Source organism: Vombatus ursinus, unplaced genomic scaffold (assembly GCF_900497805.2).
Source record: "Vombatus ursinus unplaced genomic scaffold, bare-nosed wombat genome assembly UNPS02014821.1, whole genome shotgun sequence".
In the NCBI taxonomy this organism is placed as follows: Eukaryota; Metazoa; Chordata; class Mammalia; order Diprotodontia; family Vombatidae; genus Vombatus; species Vombatus ursinus.
The window spans coordinates 44594172-44620538 of NW_020954599.1; the positions used below are offsets into that span (position 1 = coordinate 44594172).

The window sequence follows — 26367 nt, forward strand, 5'->3', positions numbered from 1 at the left end:
AAATGATCAATCTTTAAATGTGCATTGAAACTGTGACTTAAAATTCTGCTGAATTGCCATAGGCTTTTTTACTTTTCCCATCACTGTGTAAAACTTTCTTTTGTTGCCTTTCACTGTACAAATTTATTGTTTCTTCTTTGGTGTCAGGCAAGATTGTTTAAATTTTCAGGCAAAATTGTTTAAATTTCCTTTATAAACATATAAAAACAATAACTACATGATATCCAGTGCTAGCTAATGCTAGATAATGCTAATTCTGTTCTGTTATAATCTTGCACTGTGGTATAGCCACTATGTGCAAGGGGTATAAGAAATCATTTGTACTTCAGCTGCATTTTTTAAATCAAGGGCTCCATGTGATTAGTTACCATGCATATTTTCCACCAATTAGCTAATAATTGTTACTACAAATGAAAAGTAATTTATATTTTCAGAGCTATGTAAAATACACTACGTGTTTCAATCTTTTGCATCAGTTCCATGAAGTAGTTCAGTACTGTCATCATTACCTCCATTTTACTAAAGGAGAACTGAGGTAGAGATAGGTTCTGAACTTTATTTCAGTTGTCTGACAGTCAGAAGATACAGCTCTCAAAGTCCCAATTTTGTGTTTATCACACCAGTTCATCTTGGTTTATGTTTATGTTAAGCAAAACTGTCGTCCCCAAACCCTGCAACTTATAAATCTTACAGACTAAGCAAATTTAACTTGGTGGGAGCTTGAATAGTAAATATTCAAAAGAGGAAAAGGTGATGTAGCAAATGATACTGATGTGGTAAGTGACTGTCACTTTGCTATTGGATACTCATTTTTTGAAAGAGTTATAAAAACCAGGTTCTTCTCTGTCTTCCCTTGAGTGTGGTGTGTATGATACACTAGAGAGGGCCTGAATGGGAATCTGAAAGCCAGGGTTCAAGTTCTATTTCTTCACTTCCTATAGCTCTGACCTAGGAATTAAGGCAGTTTATTTAACCTTTTGAACCTCACTTTCCTAATCTGCAAAATAAGGATAATAATGCCTCCAATTCAGGGTTGTTTTAAGGAAAGCAGTTTGAAAACCTTAAAGAACTGTATAAATAGGAACTATTATTATTCCTCATAACTTGTTGTACTGAGATTAGAGATCCTCATTAATCAGATTGCTATGGAAAGTCTTAGATAAAAATCTAATTCTTCCTGCATTTTATAATCTTATACACCTAGCATAGTCCAGAATAGCACTTATTAGCACTTCAAGTAGACCCTTTCAGGGGGAGAGAGAAGGTAAAATTTGAGTTTGTTTTACTTCTTGCTAATAACTATAATGCAAAGTTTAGAGGAGAATGAAATTTATTAACATGAGATTGTTAGGAGAATATTTGGATTTTACTTATCCATCCTGTCCCCCATTATTGTTGAGAGTTGGCTGTATTTTAATTTTCTCTACTTCTTCCCGTAAATTTAAGTGTTTCATGGAGCATTCAAGAATGATTTTATCTCTATGGAATAGCATCATAACCTTATCTCTGGGTACTGGGCTAGAATATACGACCACTCAAGACCTCTTTCAGTCTTAAATTCTCACACTGTGGCTCTATGAACACCAGTAATTTAACAGGTGCTGTGCCAAATACCAAATCAGATTTAGTCTAGTTAGTTTAGAAAGGGAAGCATCTTAGTCATTTCTCTATTACATTCCACTTTTATTGGTTAATATGATTCATCTAAATTTGGTCATGTTTTAATCATATAAGTGAAGATTTCTCTTTATTAAAAATGTGTTAAATAATACATTATTCAAAACCAAACTATATATATTCATATGTTAATCTGGTCATTTGCAAGAATATCACCAAGTCCATTAAGAGCTAGAAATCAATATGTGCCTCTTGGAGACTAATATTTGCTCCCATTTAGGAAAATTCTTACTTAATAATTGCATCCATCTAAATCTGTGGACAGAAAGTTAATACTCCATTGATGGCATTTATCATGAGAGCTTTGGATAAAATGTCTAATAATATTCCACTTTTACAAAAGTCTGCTTCTCCAAACTTTCCAGTTATGTACTCTACATTTTGGTAGCAAACATGATTAAAATATAAAAATGAGAATACTTACGGCCACAGGGAACAAGATTCTCCAAAGGACACCGTTCATGTCTTGGAAATGGGTAACCAAACTCCACAGCAACAGCTCCAGAGCTGGCGGTGGCTCACGGGGTGGGGGAGAGCATCTGCACACTTTGTGGTAGGAGTATCTAGCACGCTGTTGTTTATGCATGGCATTGTGAACTCACGTGCATGAGCTTGTGTTCTTTGTGGAGGATGATCACATTCTAGTAAAGGAATGTGCTGACAACTATATGTTTAGCCTACATCCCCCATGCATGTAAAGACTGCTTTTGTCATGTTTATACCATTGGCAGTGTTATAATAGATAAAAGTAATTTTATTTATCTCCCAGTATGATTTACTCCTTATGCTTTATTCAGTATAGACAACATTTCCATGACACAGTCATTCCATAACCAATGGTATTAATAAATAATGTTCTGTCTGAAAATGGATAGTGAACATGGTTCAATTTTAAATTTTGTTCCTTTTTTTTTTGTAAAATAAGTTTTATCTTCTTTACTAAGTTAATTTATGGAATGCACTTGAATGAAAACACATGAAAAAGTATTACTTAGAAGCTGATTATCTTATTTTCATGGTATTTTTTTTCTTAATGGAACTATTATGTATTTTCTTCAGCTTGTCTTTCTTTGCAAATGGGCTCTCTACTATCTAAAATATATTGAATGCTATGACTTAATTGTCCTCACGTGGTTAGAATGGAAAAAGTAAAGTACTTATATTTCCACATTTCATTTTTATCATGGTAGCACATAGTGTATAATTGTTTTATACTTGTTCTTTTAAATAGTATTCCAGATACAGAATCTTTCTGTCTTTTTGGCCCTAAATGCAACAGCACAATGTTGAACCGGTGCTTAGCATAGTGCCTGGCACACAATAGGCACTTAAGAAATGTTTATTTATTGAGATTTCTTTGCAAAACAATCTTATTGAAGAATTGCTTCTGCTGTCCTTAGAAGATGGATAAATAATTGCTACAGATTACTATGTACAGATTATATGTAATTGACCATACATGTGTGTTCATGTTTTCAATACTTCAAAAGTTCCATGATTTCATACGTATTAATCCTTTCTTCAGTCACATATATGTGAGTTTTTATATACAAACATATATGTGTTTGTATATCTCAGGACTTAAAAGTGAGAAAACTGTTTCTCCTCTCTCCCCAACTCCCCCTGCTTCTCTCCCCTTTTGAAGATTGTAAGTTCTTTCCAAAAGTCTATGAATTTGTTATTCTAACTCATTTGAACTAGCCTTCATAACAGCTTAGCATTCAAGGCAAGTAGAATGCCTAAATATTAATCTAATTCTTTACCGTATAGTTTTTACCTTATGTCTAAGGCATTATTTGGGAAAATAAGTATGAGTAAGATAAGCCATAGTTCAAATTGGCTATGGTGGCAATGTTGAGGTCACAAAACTGCTCCTCAGGTTTGATCTATAACAGTATATCCTCAGTTTCACATGAATTCAGTCACTGAGTGGCATTCATTGCTTGGATACCAAAACATCACTATGCATAGCTACTCAGTATTTCTAGTGTACCATCTGAGAGTCATATTAGGACTACCAGGATCCCAAAGGAAGTTTTTTGAAGAGGTTTCCCAAAAGTCTCTAGTGTGGTTTTATAGCCTAAATAATTTATCTAATGATTTGATGTTAAGTATCTCATGAAATTAATGAAGTCCAAACAACATGAATCTTTTTGTTTATTATTATTCATTCCTGAAAATTAAGTAGACTTATTCATCTCCTAGGGAAAATTGCAGTCTTTAGCACATACTTTCTAGAATAAGAGTAGTCTGAGTTTAATGGCCACCTTAATGGATTTGGATTTTACGTGAGACCCAGAAAGACAAATTTGGTTAAACTTCCTTGTATGGTTTTTCCCAATTTTGCTAAAACCTAAACTTTTGGCTTGAGTTGGTTATTTTTCTTTCTTTTTTTGTGTTCTATACTTGTTCGCAAAATTATATAAATGTATCAGGAGTCCTAGGGTTAGACACATGATGTTTTTATTTAAATGCATTTCAAAGAAATCTTAATTTGCATTTCACAAAATATATCTTCCCCACTTAGCACCAGTCAATGAACATTTATTAACCACCTCTTATGTGCTAGGCACTAGGATAAGCACTTGAGATACAAAGAAAGGTAAAGACAATCCCTGCTCTCAAGGAACTCACAGTCTAATTAGGGAGACAGCATGCAAAAAATATGCAGAAACAGGATAAGTTGGAAATAATCAACAGAGGAAAGGCACTAGAATTAAGAGGGATTAAGAAAGGCTTCTTGTAGAAAGTGGGGTTTTAGCTGGAACTTGAAGGAATCCAGGGAAGCCTGGAGGTGGAGATGGACTCAGTGAAAATGCTTAGAGTCAGGAGACAGAGTATCTTGTTCAAGGAACAGCACGGAGGCTAGTGTCACTGGATTAAAGAGTAAATTGGGGCAGGAGGATGGAGTTGGGGCATAAGGTGTAAGAAGATTGGAAAGGTAGAGAGAGGGGCCAGGTTTGGAAGGGCTTTGAATGCCAAACAAAGGATTTTATATTTAATCCTAGGTATGATATGAAGCCACTAGAATTTATTGAGTAGGGGGTGGGAGTGATTTTATCAGACCTGCACTTTAGAAAGATCACTTTGACAGCTGTGTGGAGAATGGACTAGAATAAGGAGAGAATTGTGACAGGGAAACCAGACAGCAGGCTATTAAAATAGTCCAAGTGTGAAGTGATTAGGTGGTAGCAGTGTCAGAGAAAAGAAAGGGACATATGCAAGAGATGTTATGAAGGTCAAATTGACAGGCTTTGGCAGCAGGTTGAATATGGTGGATGAGAGAGTAAGGAGATAACACCTAGGTTTCAAGCCTGGATGACTCAGGATGATGCTGCTCTCAACAGTAATAGGTAAGTTTGGAAAAGGTGGGGCTGGGCGGGCAGGTTGGGGAAAAGATAATGAGTTCAATTTTGGTCATGTTGAGTTTAATATCTACTGGACATTCAATTTGAGAGGCCCAATAGGCAGGTGGAGATGTGACACTGGAGATCAACAGAGAGATTAGGGCTGGATAAGTAGATAATTGAACCTATGAGAGCTCTTAAGATCACTAAGTGAAATAGCATAGAGGGAGAAGAGAGGAAGGTCCAGGACAGAGCCCTCTGAGACACCTATGGTTAGTGGGCATGACCTGGTTGAAGATCTAACAGAGACTGAGGAGTAGTCATTTAGGTAGAAGGAGAACCAAGAGAGAGTAGTGTCTCAAAAATCTAAAGAGAAGGAAGTATCAAGGAGAAGAGAGTGATCAGTGGTGTTAAAGGCTGCCAAGAGGTCAAGAAGGATGAATGCTGAGGAAAGGGTTGTCACTTAGATTGTTGGTAACTTTGGAGAGAGCAGTTTTGGTTGAATGATGAAGTCAGAAGCTAGACTGTAAAACAGAGAGGGAGAGGAAAGGAAGTGGAGGCACCTTCTGTAGATGGCCTTCTCTGGGAGTTTAGCCATAAAAAGGAGAGATATGGGATGATAGTGGGGATGGTTGGATCAAGTGAAGGATTTTTGAGAATGAGAGAGACTTGGGCATGTTTGTAGAGAGTAAGGAAACAACCAATAAACAGGAAGAGATTAGGGAGCAGTCTGCTAGAGAAAACAGGAGAGAATGGGATCCCTCGAGCATAGAGGGGTATTCTGCCATTCCTGACATAGGAACAGCTGCCACCGTGGACCACTTGCTGTCACTTTAATTGTTTAGGTTTATAGTCTCAGTATTCAAGGTATCTTTTCCCCTCATAGGTACTTTTCCTGCATATAGAGTGGGATTGTTAACCAAGTTGTGGTAGGTATGTTGCAAAACTATAAGGCATACACCTTTTCTGAGACCCAGATTACAACCATTGTGTTTGTATTACTTATCTATAAAAATGAAACTTCAAACATCCAAATATAAATATTAATGATATTGACACAAGAGCTCAGCTAACTCACTCTGTGATCTTGAAAAAGCCACTTCTTGCTAATCCTATTTTCTCATCTGTAAAATGGGCTTAATAATATACTGTTTCACAAATTCTTTAGAATGTAAGTCTGAATTGTTAACTTCACTTTTTACTAGTCACACCTGATATTTCTATCCTCCTTCCCATTTTCCCTCATCTCTGCACACTCTGCAAGAAAACACTGTTTTTGTTTTTGTTTTGTCCTCTTCATCCATCCTCTGTATCCCAGCAAAAATAAATAATAGAGCCTTTTTGAGGAACAGGTAGAATCATGTATAACTTATAGAAATAAAGTACTGTTCTTCTAAAACCAGCTTCCTGTAATATATGATACCTTAAAAAGTACTTAATTTGTTTTAATCTAGTGACTTAGACCATTCAAGATCTTAACTGTTGTTTGAGCTAAAAACAGATATAACCTAAGTATTACATATGACCTTCAAGATACTAAAGGAGCAAAGGGAAGGACTGCTATCAGTTGGTTAAATCCACTATATAGATTTTATGGGAAAATATAGATATAAGTTAGAAAGAATAAGAAGGCACAGGTGTATTGTAATATGCATCAATATGGAGTTCACACCTATGAAATGATAGATCTTTCAGAGTATCTCAGAAACTTAGGGGCAAGTTTTGAAGTAAGTAGGTAGACTATAAACTTGATTATGAATTTGTCTTAGCTACATTTTTACTGTCTTCTCCAATGCCTACCACAGTACATGTTTATGATGTTTGTTGTATAATAAATATAGCCAATTGAAATAGATGTGAATCTCGCTTAATAAAGATAAAACTGTTTCACATATTTTAAATGACTGAAAAATTATTCAAAAACTAAAATAAATTATAGATTTGTGTGCACTTCATTGGGAAGGGGGGTGAGGTAGTGATGCTGAACATAAAGGAGTGAGGAACTTCAGCTTCTTACTTGCACAAATCTGGGCAAGTAACACTTAGCCTGTTAAGCTTTGTTGAGTTCCCCCTTATGCCAAATACCCTGTATTTGACCATTATATAGAAGAGGGCCTCAGTGCAGCCACATTCATCTTCAGTGGTATTTTGAAAACTTTTCATGCCATTAACAATACACAAAGCAGTCTTAACCAGTGCTACTCTGATTATCAAGTAAAAACAAAACAGACATCTGTGGTCTTGTGTAACCTCTAGGCCAGGTTGCCTCTCATCTGCATATTAGATATACAAAAAGTAAATTTCATCTAATAGCATACTAGGGTTGTGTCTACATTTAGGTAAAACATGTAAAATATTTTGTGGCAAAAAATCTACTTGAAAATTGAAAATCTCTTTATCAGGCTTATGTTTACAGATAAGGAAACTTGGACCAAGAGGTTTTTGCTTGCCCAAGATCACCTATGTTATAAATAGCAGAGTAATGATTGGAAATAAAGTTCTTAGACTCAAAAGTCCACACTCATTCAGCTCCTGAATGCTGCCTCTGTTCCCTATTAGGAAAGAAAATTAGTGAAGTTAGGTAGAATGGGGAATGACTTTGTAAAAATTTGTTGTTTAAATACAGTTGCTTTGGGAGGACAGGGGGACTGGACTGGCAATTTTATTGTTACAGAAAATACTCAGGTGCCAGTTAGCATTGGTACCTGCTATGAAATTGTAGTCTTAGATGTGCCTGGAGACACTGAGAGAGATTAAATGATTTGCCTTGGTCACACAGCCAGTGTTTCAGAGGCCAGGTTTGAACCCATGAAGGTCTTCCTAATTCCAAAACCAGTTATCTCTCAGCTATGCTGTGGTATCTTTCCCAGCTGTAATTAATGAAGACAAAATTAGCCTGCTTTTACAAAAGAGGTAAAAATTCTAAATGAGGATGCTACACTAAAAAATTTTCTGTAAGTCTCACTCAGATGTAAAATTGTATAAAACTGTGTTAAGTAAACATGTTTTAGAATAAAGCTATTTTTTGAATAAAATTCTAAAGATTGATTATTCCAATCATCTGCCCTTCTCTACTTCTAGAGTGCTAGAAGTCTTACAGCCAGGCTGAGTCTACTACAAATTTATCTGCTCTTAATTGGTCCGTCATTACAGCAAGGAAATCCTTTTACTCTTACCTAATTGGTTCTGTTTCAGTCCCCAGAGCAGCTGTTGTAAACTTCACCTTCTCTTCTCAAACCTCCCGAACTACCCATTTGTCACCCTTTTAGCAGAGGACTTTGCCTCATGCTTTACTGAGAAACTAGAAGCCAATTGCTCACGAACTCCCTTTGATCTTTATTCTTTATCCCAAAAGGCATGACATAATTCCTTATTCTCTCTTCCTTTAGTCTCTAAGTGATCTTTTTCTTCACCAAGAACAACTCTTCTGTAAGTACCCTTGATCCCTTCCTCTCTCATCTTCTCTAACACATTGTTTGATAATCTCTCTTTTCTCTAATTTTCTGTCTCTCTCTCTAGGTACTGGCATCTTCTGCTTCTTGCAAATACACCATGGTCTTATCCTTTAAAAAAAAAAACCAAAAAAAAACCTTTATTCAACCTTACTAGCCTCTCAGACTATCCTCCCATCTTTCTCTTCCTTTTCACAGTCACATACTTTTAAAAAAACTTCCTATGTTCCTTCCTTCCATTTATCCTTTTCTTACCCATCACAGTCTGGCTTTTGACTTCATCTCTCAACTGAAACTATTCTCTCTAAAGTTATTACTCATCTCTCTTTTTATTGATATCTTTTTTTAAAAATCACCTACATTTCTGACTCCACAGTAAGCCAAACCTTGCAACAGAAGGTAAAAAAGAAAGAAGGGGAAATATAGCAGAACCAGACAACATATCAGCTAAATCTGAGAGTATAGCCAAGGTTCCTCACCCAAAGCCTCCCTCCCCCACCCACATCTGGGGGAAAAAAGCAAAGAGATACATTTTTTGTCACCTTTTGGAGCTTAACTTGGTCATTAGAATTACAGTGTTCATTTTCTTCTTGTGGTTGATCTTTCCATTTATATTGCTGTAATCATGTATATTGTTTTCATGGTTCTACTTCATTCTGTATCAGTTCACCATTGCTTAATTTCCAAATCAATGACCTTTTCTTAGTCTTTATTCCTTAATGACTTTTCTTCTACATTTGAGGCTCTTGACCACTTTCTCTTTACTGGGTTTTCAAGACATTGCTGTTTCTTGGTTCTCCTCCTGCCTGACCACTTCTTCCAAGTCTCCTTGTCTGGATCATCATCTATATCCTGTCCTCTAATTATAAGTGTATACCAAGTCTATCCTGTGCCCTGTCTTTATAACCCCATGATCTTCATGGATTCAGTTATTTTCTTTATGCTGATTACTCCCATACTCATATACATAGACACACACATTTGGTAGTCATCTGGATATATGTATGCATATTTTTATGTGTATGTATAATATAAATTTCTAGCCCTACCTAGTTTCTCTCCTGAATTCCAGTCCCTTGTCAACAACTGCTTATTGGATATTTCCAAGTAGATGTCCCATAGGCATCTCAAATTCAGCATGTCCAAAACAATTCATCATAATCGTTCCTCTAAACCCCACTCCTCTTTCTTTCTTTTTTGAGGTCACCCAGGTTTGCAATTTCGAAGTCATCCTTGATTTTTTACTTTCCTTGTCCCCACATATCCAGTTAGTCATCAAGTCTTGTCAGTTCTACATCCACAATGCCTCTTGCATTTGTCCCCTTCTCTCCTTTCATCTGAGCACCACTCATTTAAAAATCCTCAATACTTTTTGCCTGCATTGTTGTCATAGCCTCCTAACTGATCATTCTGCCTCAACTCTCTCCCCTCCCACATCCTTTACACAGTTGCCAATTATATTCCTAAATAAGAGATATGACCGTGTCCCTTGCTCAAGATGCTCCAGTAGCTATCCATTGCCATTCGGATAAAATACAAACTTCTGTTTGGCATTTGGAACCTTTAGAAATGTGGCTTCAACCCCTCTAGGCTTATTATACATTTCACCCCTTCATGAACTCCATGGTATAGCCAGAGTGGCCTTTTTGCTATTCTTCACCCTCAACATTCCATCTTCTGTGCAACTTTGCACAGGAAGTCCTCCAAACCTGAAATGCACTCTTTTTTTCACCTCCATGTCTTAGACTCCCCAGGTGCCTTCAACACTGAGCTCTAGTGCTAACATCTACAGGAGGCCTTCCTTGCCTCTTTTGCAAATAAGTTTATGTTCTAAACTTTAGCTTCCATCTCTTTCCACTTGGCAAGTGTTTGCTTACTAAGGCCCTTCTTAGACTCTCAAGCATCTTCCAAAAACAAAAGCCTAGCTTTTTAATGCCAGTTTTCTATGAGGACTGCTATATAGCCATGAAACATTTCCAAAGAATTAGAAATTAATACAGTAATGATAATAGCTAGCATTTATGTAACACTTAATGTGTGCCAGGGATCATGCTAAGCTCTTTACTGTGATTGTTTCACTTGATCTTCACAATAACCCTGGGAGGTATATGCTATTATTATCCCTGTTTTACAGATGAGGAAACAGAGGTAAATAAAGTTTAAGTGATTTTCATCCCTGGGTTGGGTTTGATCTCAAGTTGTCCAAGCCCAGTTCTCTACACTGTGTCTCCACCTAGGGGGAAGCACCTACTAGACATAAACAAGCTGCAGCATATGACCATTAAGTTCCCTTGAAGGACAGCAGTAAAAGAGACATTTATCATAGGAAAATGTATCAGAGAAGAGGTGTGACATAGGGCAACCTATATACTCCACTGGTGTCCTTGCAATGCTAGAAGAAACTGAGGAATGATTCCAGGACTTTGAGTGAACCTCCTGTTACGAGTTTATGGGAGGACAGGGACCATGTGGGCAGGCAGAGATGGGTTCTGATCTACATCGTTACAGGGAATATCAGACTCAGTGATTGTAAATCCATTTGTGTGTGTGAGAGTATATTTTGTATGTACTTGGATGTGTACATATTAACTCCTATGATAGTCCCTGTCCTCAAAGAGCATACTTTCTGATTCATTTTCATCTCTGTAACCTCAACCTGTAATGTGGCACAGTGCTTGGCACACAGTAGCTGCTTATTGTTGTTTGATTGTAGTTCAAATTAACACTCCAAGAGCAATAGTGTTTATTGCTAGTGTTTCTGATGTAGGCTTGGATGAAAATAAAGTTAGTTAAACATTTAATTCCTCTGTCAGGTTTGTTCCTCACAAAAAGACAAATATCCTTACTGCTTTTGATTGCTTTTTAAAAAATTACCAACATATACACAAATATTTGTCAGGTGTCAATGATAGTTTTTGTTTTATTTTGGGTTTTTTTCCTATTCATTGACTTTGTACAAATAATTTTTGAGAATCCATTCACTTCCCAAATGATCACATAGTCTAGCTCATTTAAGTCTAATGGGTTCTGTTTTTAGAACCATTTTATATGATAGTGATTTGAAAAAGATATTTTTTAAAAGAGAAATAACACATGTATCTATATAATAAAGAAAAGGTAGCACAGCAAGAAAAAAATAAAGGTATGGCACTTATTAAATTTATGTGAGATTCTCCTATCAAATTGGCTAACATGAAAAAACAGGAAGATGATAAATGGTAGAGAAGATGTGGAAAAATTGAAACACTAATGCATTGTTGGTTGAGTTGTGAACTGATCTAGAGAGCAAAATTTGGAACTATGCCCAAAGGGCTATAAAACTGTGCATACCTTTTGATCCAGCAATACTACTTCTAGGTCTGTACCCTAAAGAGATCATAAAAAAGGGAAAAGGACCCACATATACAAAAATATTTATAGCACCCCTTTTTGTGGTAGCCAAGAATTGGAAATTGAGGGGATGCCCATCAATTGGGGAATGGCTGAACAAGTTGTGGTGTATGAATATAATGGAATACTATTATTCCATAAGAAATGATGAGCAGACAGACTTCAGAAAAACCTGGAAAGACTTGAATGAACTGATGCTGAGTGAAGTGAGTATAACCAAGAGAACATTGTACACAGTAACAACAACATTGTGCAATGACCAACTTTGATAGACTTAGCTCATCTCAGCAGTACAAGGATCTAAGACAATTCCAAAAGATTCATGATGGAAAATACTATCCATATCCAGAGAAAGAATTATGGTGTCTGAATGCAAATCAAAGTGTACTATTTTCTCTCTCTTTTTTTATTTGTTTTTTCTTTCTCGTGGTTTTTCCCTTTTGTTCTGATTCTTTCACAACATGGCTAATGTAGAAATATCTTTAATATGATTGTGCGTCTGTAGCCTATATCAGATTGCATACTGTCTTGGGGAGGAGGGAAGGGAGAGAGAGGGGGAAAAATTTAGAACTCAAAATCTTATAAAAGTGAATGTTGAAAACTAAAAATAAATAATTAAAAAAATTTATGTGAGATTCCTCTAGAAAGGAGGAGAAAAATCCCTTTTGTAAATAGATTTCCTCAGAGTCTGCCTCTTAGTTCTGTATTCCTTCTCAGTATTCAAGTGTGACAATCTGATTTAATAAGGATAAATCAGTCAACAGAATTTATTAAGAATCTACTATGTGTTGGGCACTAGAAATACAAAGACAAAAGCAAAATACTCTGCTCACAAAGAACTTAAATTCTGTTAGGGGACATGTATACATAAAAGTAAATACAAAACACATGTAAGGCATTTTGGGGATGGGGGGTATGTAGAAGGTGGAAATTGAACTGTCCTTTGATAAAAACTAGTGATTCTCTGGAACAGAGGTGAAGACAGAGTGCTTTCTAGGCCTGAGGGACAGTCTATGTGAAGACAGATGAGAGAGTGACTGTCATGTGTGAGAACAGTAAGTAGACTAGTTTGACTTGAGCATTAAATACATAAAGTATAGTAATATGTTATATGCTTGGTTAAGTAAGCTAGAGATTATAATAACAACATTAATTTTATTTTGGGCCTACAGTGTGCCAGGCACTGTGCTGAGTGCATTACAATTATCTTATTTGATCTTCACAACAACCCTGGGAGGTAGGTGGTAATATCATCCTCATTTTACAGTTGAAGAAACAGAGGGCAAATAGGTTAAGTGACTTAACCAAGGTCACTGAGCTAGTAAGTGTCTGAGGTAGTTTTTGAACTCTGTTATTCCTGACTCCAGGCCCATTCACAGTTCTTTATCATACAATATTGCTGTTACTATGTACAATGTTCTCCTGGTTCTGCTCACTTCACTTTGCAATAGTACATATAAGCCTTTCTAGATTTTTCTGAAATCAGCCTACTCATCATTTCTTATAGCACAGTAATATTCCATTACAATAATATACTACAACTTGTTCAGCCATTCCCCAATTTATGGGCATCCCCTCAATTTCTAATTCTTTGTAGTGGCCCATGTTTCTATTCGAGTTGACACAACTGGCCTAGAGGACTAATGGGCAAAACTTGGTGCTTTCACTTACTAGACAAATTATAACGAAATATAATAGATTCTACCTCAAGTTTTCTTGAGTCACGAATAATTACTCAGGGAATCTTTAATATGATAACTTTAACTCCTACTATTTAGCTTGAAGCATTGACCATTTAGAACCTTGACTATATAGTCCTTTAATGAAAAGAATACTAGAGTCAGAAAACCTGGATTATAGTGCTGATTGTGTCATACCATGACATTAAATACTTCATTTTCTCTGTGTCTTGGTTTCTTCACCTATAAAATGAGGGGATTAGACATGATCTCTAAGATCCTCTCCAGCACAAATTCTGTGCTTCTCTTAATCATTCTTCCTTCATTAATACATGTTTGTCCTATCCTTCCCCACTGCCCATCCCACTGATTCAAACCACTTATGACCACACACCTGGCTGAAAGCAGTAGCCTCCTTACTGGCATCCCTGCCTGTAGTCAAACTCTCATCTGATTTATCCTGAACATTGTTATTGGGATAAACTTCCTAAAATACTGTTTTCATTGTGGCATTTTCCTACTCAAAAACTTTAATTTGTTCCTTGGTATTCTAAATCCTTCAAAACTTGGCTCCAATCCACCTTATAATCACTACTAGATCCCCAAGCAACTTGTACTTTTCTTTCTTGATGCCTTTTCTTATGTCATTTCCCTCTCCCAGTCAAGCCCTCTCTTTGCTTTCTCTCTGTGGAGAGGAAATATCCAGCTCAAGTTTCATATAAGGCTCAGTGGAAGCTTTACATCCAAAACTTCTTTAACTTCCCAGCCTACAGTGAGTTGTCTTGTTCTCCCTTTCATTCAGTTGCTATGTATGCACTCTTGGTTCAGATACAGACCACCCTCCCACCCCTCCCCACACCTAGATCATATAAAACGTACAGTTAGTAATTGAGCTCCAATTTTTTTTTTTTTGCCAAATTCCTTAGCCTTCTTCAGTAGGTGATGAGCTTCAAGAATGGAATTTGTAACTCGTCCTTACTAACTTTTTATGTTAACCTTCTCTATCAATCACTGCAGGTCAGGTCCTTCCTTTTAGCAGTCCTGGGAAACTCCTGCTCTTTCCTAACCCTCCAGTTTTTATAATAAATGTATTTTACATGGTAATTTTTCCTTTCTTTGTGTGTATTCCTTTCAAAGAGGCCTCATTTCTAGTGCTTAGCACATAGTAAATGTTCATTGATTGATTGATTGATTGATTTTAGAGGTGTGATCTGTTTTCAAGAGTGACCTAGGTATTTTTTCATTCTTTGTATTTGTAGACTCACCACCCACTACACAGTGCCTGGCATATATTTTAGGCCCTTAATCTTTGCTTGTTGGTTGATGGAATACAGTGTCATGCTTTTATCATTAGTTGACTTTTCATGAGTATTATTACTGTTTTGCTTATGTGTCTTACCTATCCAACTAAATTGTAATTCCATTCAAGAAATATTTGTTATGAGATAGGAATAGGGACTGTACCCTCAGTCATTGGTACAGGGAACTTCCAGGTGAGGAAAATCCGTCTACCAATTCAGGATTGCATCTTTTCATCACTTTTAAAGTATAATATAAGAGAGTTGCCTCGAGCCCTGAGAGGTTAATCGACTTGCCTGGTGTCCCATAGCCAGGATGGGTCAGAGGCAGGATTTGAACCCAGGGCATCTAACCTCAAAACTAGCTCTCTAAGCTTCCTTTTAAAAAGGGGGGGGGCATTCTTTTATACTTTAAAAAATATATGTAGTAGATGTATCTACTAAGTACTTAATACAGTCTGTTGATTCAATGATGTATGCATAGATTTTAATTTTTTTCATATTTTGATTCAGTTAATAGCAGTCTAAAGCAGAACCTGTCATATATAATTGACAGTTTAATCTCTTTATCCAAACTTGACTTTAATTTTAAAAATCCAAAAAGTTACAAAGGTTACAGATTAGTATATTTCATAAACACTGCATACTAATATACAATTTTTAGTTTGAATATAGAAAGATCCATTCTCTTTCAAAGAGAAATCTGTCCCAGGCTATCTATAGCAATATACAAAAATGCTCCAAATCACTACTAATTAAAGAAATATAAATTAGACCAGTTTTTAGATTCCACCCCACATCCATCAGTTTGGCAAAAATGACAAAAAATAAAAATGATAAATGTTGGAAGGACTGTAGGAGAACAGGAACTTGAATGTACTGTTTGTAAAATTGTGAATGGCTACAACCATTCTGAAAAATAATTTGTAATTATACACAATAAATTACTTATCATGCCCTTTGACCCAGCTATACCCCTCCCAGACTGATGCACAAAAGGTATCAAAGAAAGAAGAAAGGATCCTATAAGTACAAAAATATTCACATCAGTTCCTTTTGTGGTAGCAAGAAAACTGGAAACTAAAGGGAGGCCTATCATTTGAGGAACAACTCAATAAATTGTGGTATATGAATGTAATAGAATACTTTTGTGTTATAAGAAATGAGGGCATAGATGATTTCAAAGAGATACAGAAAGACTTACATGAAATGATTCAGAGTGAAGTAAGCAGAACCAGAAGAACAATTTAAACAATATTAACTTTGTAAAGACAACTTTTTGAAGACCGTAAGACCTATGATCAATACAGTGTCCATCCATGATGGTCATAATACTATCCACCTCCTGATATAGAGGTGATGGATTTAGGGTGTGGAATGAAACATTTCTTTCTGAGTACAGCCATTGAGGAAATTTGTTTTGTTTGATTCTACATATTTGTTACATGGGATTTGTTTTTCATTTCTCTCATTTTCAGTGTGCCATGAGGTAGTGGGGAAGGAGAGAAAATACATTTGTTTTAATTTTTTTAATCTTAAAAAATAGGTTGGAAGGGTACTACTGATATGAAATATTACATGCACTTTTAGATGAGATCACTGTAATGTTAGTCTCACTTAATGATTTACTTCATTACAAGAGAGTTGTAATGAATGGAGGTAACCTGGGAATGTTTGAAATGTTTTAAAGAAATCAATAAAACTTAAATTTTTTTTTTTATAAAGACCTGCAATTAGAGGAACTTCATTCCCTACAAAATAACTTTCTCCTAGCACTTGGCTGTTTTTATAAAATGTTCCCTCTAGAATGAGCCTACCCCTCCATCTCTCTAAAACCTGTCACCATAGTAGATCTAGTAAAGCCTGGGATAACCGACTAAACCAGGATCAGACAAAATTTTGATATTATCTACAGGTACAGAGAATGGATTTTTAAGAGTTGGGGAGAGAGCCCATCATGCCGTGTCCTCAGTAATCCAGATAATACTAAATAAGACCCAGAAGGAAGGGGAAAGATTTCTATGTGGTTTCATTATACAGAAATGAACACAAATTCAAACTAAAATAAACACCAATAAATTTGAGCAGTTTTTTTTTAAAGTGGTGATAAACTGTGACTAGTCATGTGTTAATCTGGATACCTACAGATTTCAGTCTTGTGTCCACATTTTTGTTCACAATTTTTGGATTTAAGTCACTATAGAGTAGAATTCCTAGCCATGTCCTCTTAAGTTATAGTGGTAAATTCAACCTTAAATTGAGATTTGTTTTAAGTTTGTTTGTAAAGATGCTGTAGAAATTTTTGTTTCTCTTTACAAAGAGCTGTTAATTAAATTACATAGACATGGAAGGTAAAATTTGCTGTAGTGGAAAAAGGAGTAAATTTGGAGAGAGAAAATCTAGAATGCCTAAGTAACCTCCTATCCAAACCTTACTTTGTTATCTATAAAATGGCAAGGGGGGTGAGCCAGTTAGACTGGATTGCCCCTAAAATCCCGTATTCTAAAACTATAATCATGTCATATAGACAAAACATTGCAGTTTTTACTTTGGGGTTTATAATGGGAGGACAAGAAGGTTTGATCTCTAATTTGGAGTACCATTCTGAACCTTCTAAGTGTAAATTGAAATAGTTGCTACTTCATGATTATTTCTTTTGGAGAAGTTTAAAAAAGAAATTGTAATTCAACTCACCTAATAGGTGCTAGTGGTAAAGACCTCAGAGAAAACTAGGTTTTTACATAAAAAGCATTACTTAAAAAATAGTACTATGACTTAGATATCCTTAAGACATAGTCAGTGGATCCATTTGATCCTTCTAATGTATATTCCCTCTACTAGTAGAGATTAAAACTCATCCTTGCCTTCCCATTATAAGTGATCTTCATCTATTTTTTTTCTGTAAATCTTCTGTTAACTACTTAACCAATATGCTGGTCTTCTTTGGGTTCTTTTAACATTCATCTTTGGATTTTTTTAATAACCTTTAAGGCTGAATTTTGCTTAACTGAGTCAGTAAACTTAGTGGTATTATGTATTATTTACATCTCTCAAGTCAGTTATGTGGCTGTGAAAATGTTTTCTATAGAAAATTATACCTTCTATAAAATTTGGCAAAAAAAAATGACATGAATGAAAATCAGACAATAGTATTTATGTGCTTTCTTTATTTTTAATATATTTATTTTACTTAATTATTCTATTATTTCTATAGTTTGCCATGGAGTTTTTCATCCAATTTTTAGAGCCTGTAAATCCTGAAATTGTTCGCCTGCCAGTTTAGCTATGACATAGACTCACTGACCACCCTGTCCAACCCTTGTTGCACTTTCACTCATAACCCCTGTCCCCATCACTCACTAATTGTGGTAGGAGAGTTGGAATACTCATTGCCACTTTCAGGCTCTCTCTCTGTCATCATCATTCAGTAACCTCTCCTCTTTTTAAGTTCATTCAATCCACATTTATCATCCAGTCAAAATCCTAGTGACTATTATCTGCTGACCTCCAGGATACTCTCTTTGCTTCCTTAAGGAGTTCAGTGCCTGGCTCACAGGAAATTATAGCCCTTCTTCTTGCTTCTAGTCTTACTCCTTACCACGGTCTACCCTCCTACCTGCAGAAACAATCTGCTTTCTTCCCATCACCAACAGAGTGCCCTCTCTGTCATCCCCACTCCTTTATTTATCTTCAAGCTCTCTTTGTCTACTGGCTTTTTACCTACAGCCTACCAATATGCCCATGTCTTCTCCATCCTCAAAAAATCCTCACTTGATCCTTCCATCTCTCGTAACTATTGTCCTGTATCTCTTATGCCTTTTATAGCTAAACTCCTTGAAAAGGCCATCTACAATTGGTGCCTCTACTTTCTCTCCTCTCCTTCACTTCATACCAACTTAACAGTATGACTTTTGACCTCATGATTTCTCAAAAATGTCTCCCTCAAAGTGGCCAAAACCACTGACTTTTTCTCAATCTTCATTCTTCTTGACCTCTCTCCAGCTTTTGACATTGCCCATCACCCTCCACTCCTTGATACTCTCTTCTTCCCAGGTTTTCAGGATACCACTCTCTCCTGGTTCAACAACCTATCAGACCTCTGTTTTTCAATCTCTTGCTAGATCCTAATTCAGATCACACCCACTAACCAGGATTGTCCTACAGGGCTCCATCCTGTATTCTCTTCTTTGTTTCTCTATAGTACTTCACTTGGTGATCTCTTCAGCTTCTTTAGATTTAATTATAGTCTCTATACTTCTGATTCTCATATCTACCCATTCTTCCCTAATCTCTCCAATCTCACATTTCCAGCTGTCTTTCAAATATCTCAAATTAGATGTTCAGCATATCTTAAATTCAACATGCCTGAAACTGAACTCATTATCTTTTCCCCTAAACCCTCCTCCACTCCTAACTTCCCTATTATTGTTGAGAACACCACAACCTCTGAGTCCCTCAGGCTAACAATTTAGGTATCATCCTTGACTGCTCACTGTCTCTCCTACCCCACATCCAATCTGTTGCCAAGGCCTGTTGATTTCAACTTTGCAATATCTCTCAAATATGCTCTCTTCCCTCTGACACTGTCATCACCCTGATGCAGGCTCTCATCATCTCACACCTGGACTATTGCAGTAGCCTGCTGGTGGTTCTGCCTGCCTCGAGTCTCTCCCCACTGCAGTTCATCTTCCATTTAATGCCAAAGTGGTACCTGTTAGAATTAATTGTAATTTAATCATGCTAGAAAATGTATGAAGTTCTGTTTGCTACAGGTTTCCTTCCTAGGCATCCCAGACCAGCATCTAATCCTGATGTTTTCCTTACCCTGAAAATAATGAAGCATTTACCTAGCCCCTAGTCATTGAAAGTTTGTTGCCTCAGACAGACTGAAACCTGGGAAAAACGTTAATTTAGTAAGGCTAAGGTCATCCACTGCATCCCAGGCCATCACCAATCATTTTGACTTGTAAGTTTTGCCACTGGACTTCAGTGACTCTGGAAGAGAGAATGAGGCTGTACCAACTTTGCTCAGCTCAGCCTCACTTAAATCCATTTCACATGTAAGTCAAGACATCACCCTCATGATGTTATTAATCCTCTTTTAGAACAAAGGACAAACAGCAGTTTTCCTAAAGCACACGTCTGACTGTGTCTCATCCCTCTACTTAATAAACTCCAATGGCTCCCTCTTGCCTCCAAGATCAAATACAAAATAAAGACCAAGAAAAGGCCACTGTATTTAATAATAGAAGTCATAAAGATAAATGAAAGCTATCTATTTGGCAATCAAAGCCTTTTATAACCTAGCATTCCACTACCTTTCCAGTCTTCTTATGCCTTATTCTTTGCCACAGTGCTCACTGATCCAGCAACACTGGCCTCTTTGCTATTTCATGAACAAGACGCTTCATCCTTTGGCCCTGAGGATTCTCTTTGGCTGTCCCCCACCCACCCCACCCCTTACCCTGTGCCTGGAATGCTCTACCTCTTCATCTCCACCTACTGGTTTTCCTAGCTTCCTGCAAGTCTCAACTAAAATCCCCACCTTTTAATGATTTCCTATTTTTCTTTTATATAGCTTGTTTATACATATTTGTTTGCTTGTTTTCTTCCCTATTAGATTGTGAGTTCCTTGAAGGCAGGAGAACTGTCTTTTGCCTCTTTTTGTATCCCCAGCCTGGCACATAAAAAGCTTTTAATAAATGTTTATTGATTGACTGAGTTTTCTCACTCAGGAGTTCCCTGTGCCCATGAAATAACAGGTCCAGTGCCTAGCCTCATATCCTTTATTTATTAATCTGTGAACAGGCTGCATTCCCTGCAAACGAATGTAAGTTTCTTGTCTATTTCTTTCTCACTTTTGTATTTGTATATCCAATTCCTTACACAGTGCAAAAGCATAAAGGACAGAAGTGGTTTGGGGGTATTAAGGTAAAGAGAGTGGAGATTAGGAAGCCATAGTAGTAGTTCAAGGGAGTAGTAATGAGTGTACTAGTTGGTATCATGTAATAGGTACTTAATCCTCATTTATTGATTGCCCTTCACTGCCCCCATCATACAACTTAATTTCAAGCACAACTCCTGGTTCTACATTGGGCCTAAAACTGATTTACTTGCCACTTTCCTATACACTTAGTAGGATTAAAATCTGGAAATTTTTATTGTTAAACACAATAATTTTTTCTTAGTTTTTAACATTCTTGAGCTTTCTTCAGTATTTTACATTGTTAATAATTTCGTCCATCTAGATATACTCCCTTCTCTTGACTTCTGAGATATTCTGGTGTTCTTCTTCCTTCTCTAACCCAGTCCACTTTTGTCACCTTTTCAAGTGCCCCTTTAAAAGATGTTCCCTAAGGTTCTATTTTATTTCTCTTCTCTTTATATACTCTCCCCCTTGACAATCTTATTTCATTCCATAGTTTCAACCCTCATCACTATGCAGGTAACTCCTAAATCTATATATCTACGTATCAGCACCTCCTGGGGCCTATAGGACATTTCTTTTTATATGTTACACCAGATAGCTAAGCTTGTCTCAAACCAGCTGCTTTATTTTGGGTTGTCATAGACCTCTAATGAACCAGTATATGTAAAGAAGCACTTTGCAAATCTTAAAGAAATATCCCTCACAACCTGTTCTTCCCATTTATGTCACTGTAACCAAGCTGTCTGATGCCTTGGAAGCATTGGTATTATCCTTGTCTCTTCCCTTTCCTTCATTTCCCCTAACTTATGGTTCCCATATCTTCTCCATTCTCTTTCTTTAATATCAGATTCATCCTTACCTCTTTTTTTCCTACTGCCACCAACCAGTGCATTCATTACTACCTACTTGAACCATTACTGTGGCTTTCTAATCTCTGTTCTCTTTTTCTTAATACCCCTAAACCACTTCTGTCCTTTATGCTTTTGCCAGATTACTTTTTTTTATGTATAAATCTGAACATGTCACTTCTGCTGAAAACCATTCAGTGAGTGTGTATCATTTATCAAAGTTCATGCTCCTTGACATCCAAGGCCTTCAAAAATACAGTATTAGCCTACATTTCCATCTTTGTCTTAAACTGTTCTTCAGGTATCATATAGCCTAACCAAACAGAATTATGCATTATCCCTTCTATGTTCCATGTGCTTTTTCTACTTGCATAACTTTGGTTTTGCTATTACTTGTATTCCTAACCCTCCACCTGTTGACAACTTCACATTCTGTAAAATCCCAGTTCAAATACCAACCCTTTGTGAAACTTTCCTTGATTTCTCCAGTCCATAATGAAATTTCCCTGCTCAGACTGTGGTTATTTGTGTTGCATTCCCCACTAGATTGACTGTAAGTTCCATGAAGACAAAAACCATGTTTTATTTAGAGGCAGTTAGGTGGTACAGTACATAGAACTCAGAAAGACTTAGTTCAAATGCAGCCTCAAACACTTATTAGCCATGTGTGACCCTGGACAAGTCATTTTACCTCTGCCTCAATTTCTTCAATTGTAAAATGGGGATAAAAACAATACCTACCTTACAGGATTATTGAGGATCAAATGAGATAATATTTTGTAAAATGTTTATGCCCGGCACATAGTAGATGCTATATAATTGCCTATCCTCGTCCCTCCTTATTTAAATTACTTAACTCCTCCAGAACATAGTAGGCCCTAATAAACATTCTAATTGAAATGAATGTCAGTTGTTGAAGTGTTGAAACTTACTATCAGAATTATCTTTTGTAAATTCTGTGAACAAGAGATTAAACCAGTGCCAGGCTTACTTGATGCTACACATGGAACATTATTGGGCACTTATCAATGTGAAAATAAATTAGAAGCATTGTTGTTTTTGTTCATCCTTTGCATTAGAGAACATTAAATAATGCTGTAATGCTTATATTAGGGAATTTAAATGATCACTAAGTATTTTTGTTTAAACATTTAGTAAAATTTCACGATGATAGTAATTTTTTAAAAATAGCATCATGTACTTTTACAGTTAGTTCTGTATGAGCAGTCATTTAAATAGTACTTTTTCCATATAGCTGTGCATCTAAAATTTTCTAGGAAATTCAGTCATTTGGATTAATTGGGGTTTAGGAAGTTTCTGACGTATGCATTTAACTATAGAATTGTGAAATAAACCAAGAAGCCTTTTCTGTATACAGTCAACTCTCTTATTATTTTTGCTAATGGAGGGGAGGATGGAAATAAGCAACCAATAACTAATTCAAGATTCTACTATGTATGCCTGAAATAACTGCTGCTAATTTCATTCTAGGCCAGTCATTTTACCTATTGTCTAGGCCTTCTTACATTCTATACCTATATTCAACATTTATTCTGAAATACAGCTTAACATGGAAGCATCCTTGAGACCCCCAGGAGTTAGGCTATATTGTACCAGGTGCTTCTTATCCCTTCCTTTACTCCATTTTTCTCTAATGATTTAGCATTTCTATTTTACTGGTTTTGAGAAATTATAAATAAAGTATAAATAAGAAAGTACATAATTACATATATTAGAATATCTCATCTTTAAATTCTAGTTTACAGATATTCACAATATTTCCTATTACTATCAAAATTACTTTTTAAAATTCAGTATAAAAATATTTGGGAGAAGGATCTTATTTTTTATGAAAAACTTTCTAGACATGAATAATTAGTTAAATGTGCACAGCACCCTGAAATACTACATAAATGCTTCTTAACCCAGAGAAATGCTGAAGAAATAAGAAATGTATATGTGGAAACAGCATATCATGCATGCAAAATGAATCATTTTTATACCAATTAAATACATACAGGCTACTATTATCCAGACATAAGCATTCATGGGCATGCATGTATGCTGGATATCTGCATGTTGAAATAAATATATCTGCCTTTTATTTGAATGACTACACATTCAAATCCATAAAAGACATATATTTGAATGTGACTTCCATATCTATGTAAGAACATTGATTTCAGTGTTTGTTTATTGTTGTTGTTGTTGTTGTTGTTTTAAAAATAATCTAGTCATAAAAACTATGGTAATGCTTCTCTTGAAAGTTTTGCATGCGGAGGTCAGGAAATTCAAAGATAAATGCCATGAAAACAATGAAATCATTTGCCTTAATAGGTATCTATATTTCTAGCTGGGTGCTCACAATATTTAGCATTATTCAAAACTAGCATACCACCTGGCCTAGCACTGCTTCAAATCTGTAGGCAAGAATAGCCAGGCATTTCCATTTCCAAACTACAGTTCAATATAGTTAGAAAAAAAAATGTAGAAGCTCTTTCCTTTAAAGGTCTATTAGTGCTTATAGCTGGTCTTCAGGTACAGTGGTTTCTATTTGGGGAGAAAAAGGATTGGTATGGGGAATATGTTCAAGTAGGTAGAATAATGTTAGTCTTTTTATATGAGTTTCATTTTTCCTTCATTATATAAACAAATTATATAGATGGAAGCTTAGCAGTGGTTGCCTCTGCAGACATTGTATTTAAATAAGCATAAGAAGATTGCTATACTATCCAAAACTTTGAATTTCCTACCTTTCATTGCATGTAAATATCAACTATAAATTACAGTAACAGTCTACTAAGTTTTAGCTTGTGTTTTGCATGTTTAAATACAATTTGAATTAGTAGCAAAATAAAGCCTATTAAAGCTAAAAAGCTTATAGTTATTGGTCTGCTAAAACAGTAATTGTCTATAAATATAAATTTTAAAGGACAGTTTTATTCATCTAGCCATGTCTATTTCTGCCTTAGGGAGTGAACTACTTTATGTCCAAGGGCATCCTGGATGATTCACCAAAGGAAATAGCAAAGTTTATCTTTTGTACAAGAACACTAAATTGGAAGAAGCTGAGAATCTATCTTGATGAAAGGTAAAAATAAATAAAAATTAGTTGGGAATTCAAATAATATTTTTTTAACCACACAACTTTTTTATAAATTACTTACATTAATCAGGAGCCAAATTTTCCTTTAGATGTAGGTAGTTCTTAACAATAAAATTTGATTAAAGAATTCACAATGTCCAGGGAGCGGAATGAAATAAGGCAGAATGAAACACACTTTGGAACCAGATTGTGGAGGGTCTTCTATACCAACCTAAGGAGTTTGTAGTTTATCTTTTAGGCAACAGGGAGCAACTGAAGACTTTTGAACAGTAGAGTTATAATTCATACATGAATATTAGTAAGATTATTTTTCTCATCTTTACAAAGGGAATGGGGTGAAACTGTAGTCAAGGAGAACAGAAAAGAGGCTATTAAAAAATAATCCAGGACAGAGGAGATGAGGACCTTATCAGAGAATGAAATGAACCTTTCTTAACACATCACCTTGGAGAAACTGTCTTTAGTTTGCTAAATAGGATAACACTGTAGTAAGAAGAATTGTTCATTTTAATAGAGGAGAGACTGCTGTGTAGCTTTGCAAAATAGTTCATGAGAGACGTGATAAAAACATTAATTGGGGTAATAGCAGTATGAGTTGAGAAGAGGGGCCAGATGCAAGAGGTATTGTGGAGGTAGAGGACTTGATAACAGATTGCATCTTTGAGTACAGTGAGATAGACTGAGTCAAAAAAAAAAGTCTAAAATTTCCTGCATGTATGGCTAGAAGAATGACAAAACTCGCAACAGCAAGTAAATGTTTTGGTCATGTTGAGTTAAAGTCCCCTTGGGGCTATGCACACAGAGATTTGAGACTGGCATTCAGGAAAGATATTGAGGTTGAGTAGGTAGAGTTGGGAATCCTCTCCAGAACTGCTAATTAAGGCTAGGGAATAGGTAAAGCCATCAAAGGATAAAATAAGAGAGAAACGAGGGCTCAGGACAGTCTAGAGAGAAAATGGTGAAACAAGAAAATGGTGAGGAGAGAAGAATGTTCAGACAAGTAGGATAAGCAGAAAAGAGTCATACCATGGAAGCAAAGAGAAAAGAGAGAGTCAAGAGAAAGCGGGTGGTCAACAATTATTAGATGATGTAGAGATCAAGAAGACTGATAACTGAGAAAAGGTCATTGGTGACCTTGGAGACAATAATTTCATTTGTACAAGTGTGGATTTCTCAGAATGAGATGGGAAGGAAATGGATTAAGGACACAAATGGAAGGGTTAGTTTTCACAAGGAGAAATATCATTTCATCAAGTAAGATAATCAAAAATGGAGAGAGTGAATAAAAAACTTAGAGAGGTTTTTAGGTGTAGAGGATATGAAAAAAGGTGATTGTAATAGATGGTCTCAGTGTCCTCAGTAAAGTAGGAGGTAAGGTCATCCATCAGCACCTCTGCTTATCAAATCAGATCAAAACTTTTCTGAAAAAACCTTAGCACTGTATTTTCCTGTTAATCAGTTACACATATTCATTGCTGGTAGTTTGGATCTAATGAGAAATTTTCAGTTTTTATATGTTGCCCATGTAGGAATCAAATTTGAAATTAAGAATGAAACATTTTATAAAACTAAACCTAAGAAGGGGGAGCGGAGCCAAGGTGCTGGAGTAAAAGCAGTGACTTGCTTGAGCTCTCCCCCAAA

The 26367-nt window shown here is 36.0% G+C and overlaps 1 protein-coding gene across 1 annotated transcript in view; it reads left to right on the forward strand.

Annotated features, from left to right (window-relative positions):
- FBXO8 (F-box protein 8) overlaps positions 1–26367 on the forward strand; it is a 61574-nt gene that overhangs the window by 19505 nt on the left and 15702 nt on the right. The window contains exon 4 of the mRNA XM_027837598.1: positions 24593–24711. Within this exon, the coding sequence (XP_027693399.1) occupies positions 24593–24711 (119 nt within the window). The remainder of the gene's footprint in view (positions 1–24592; positions 24712–26367) is intronic.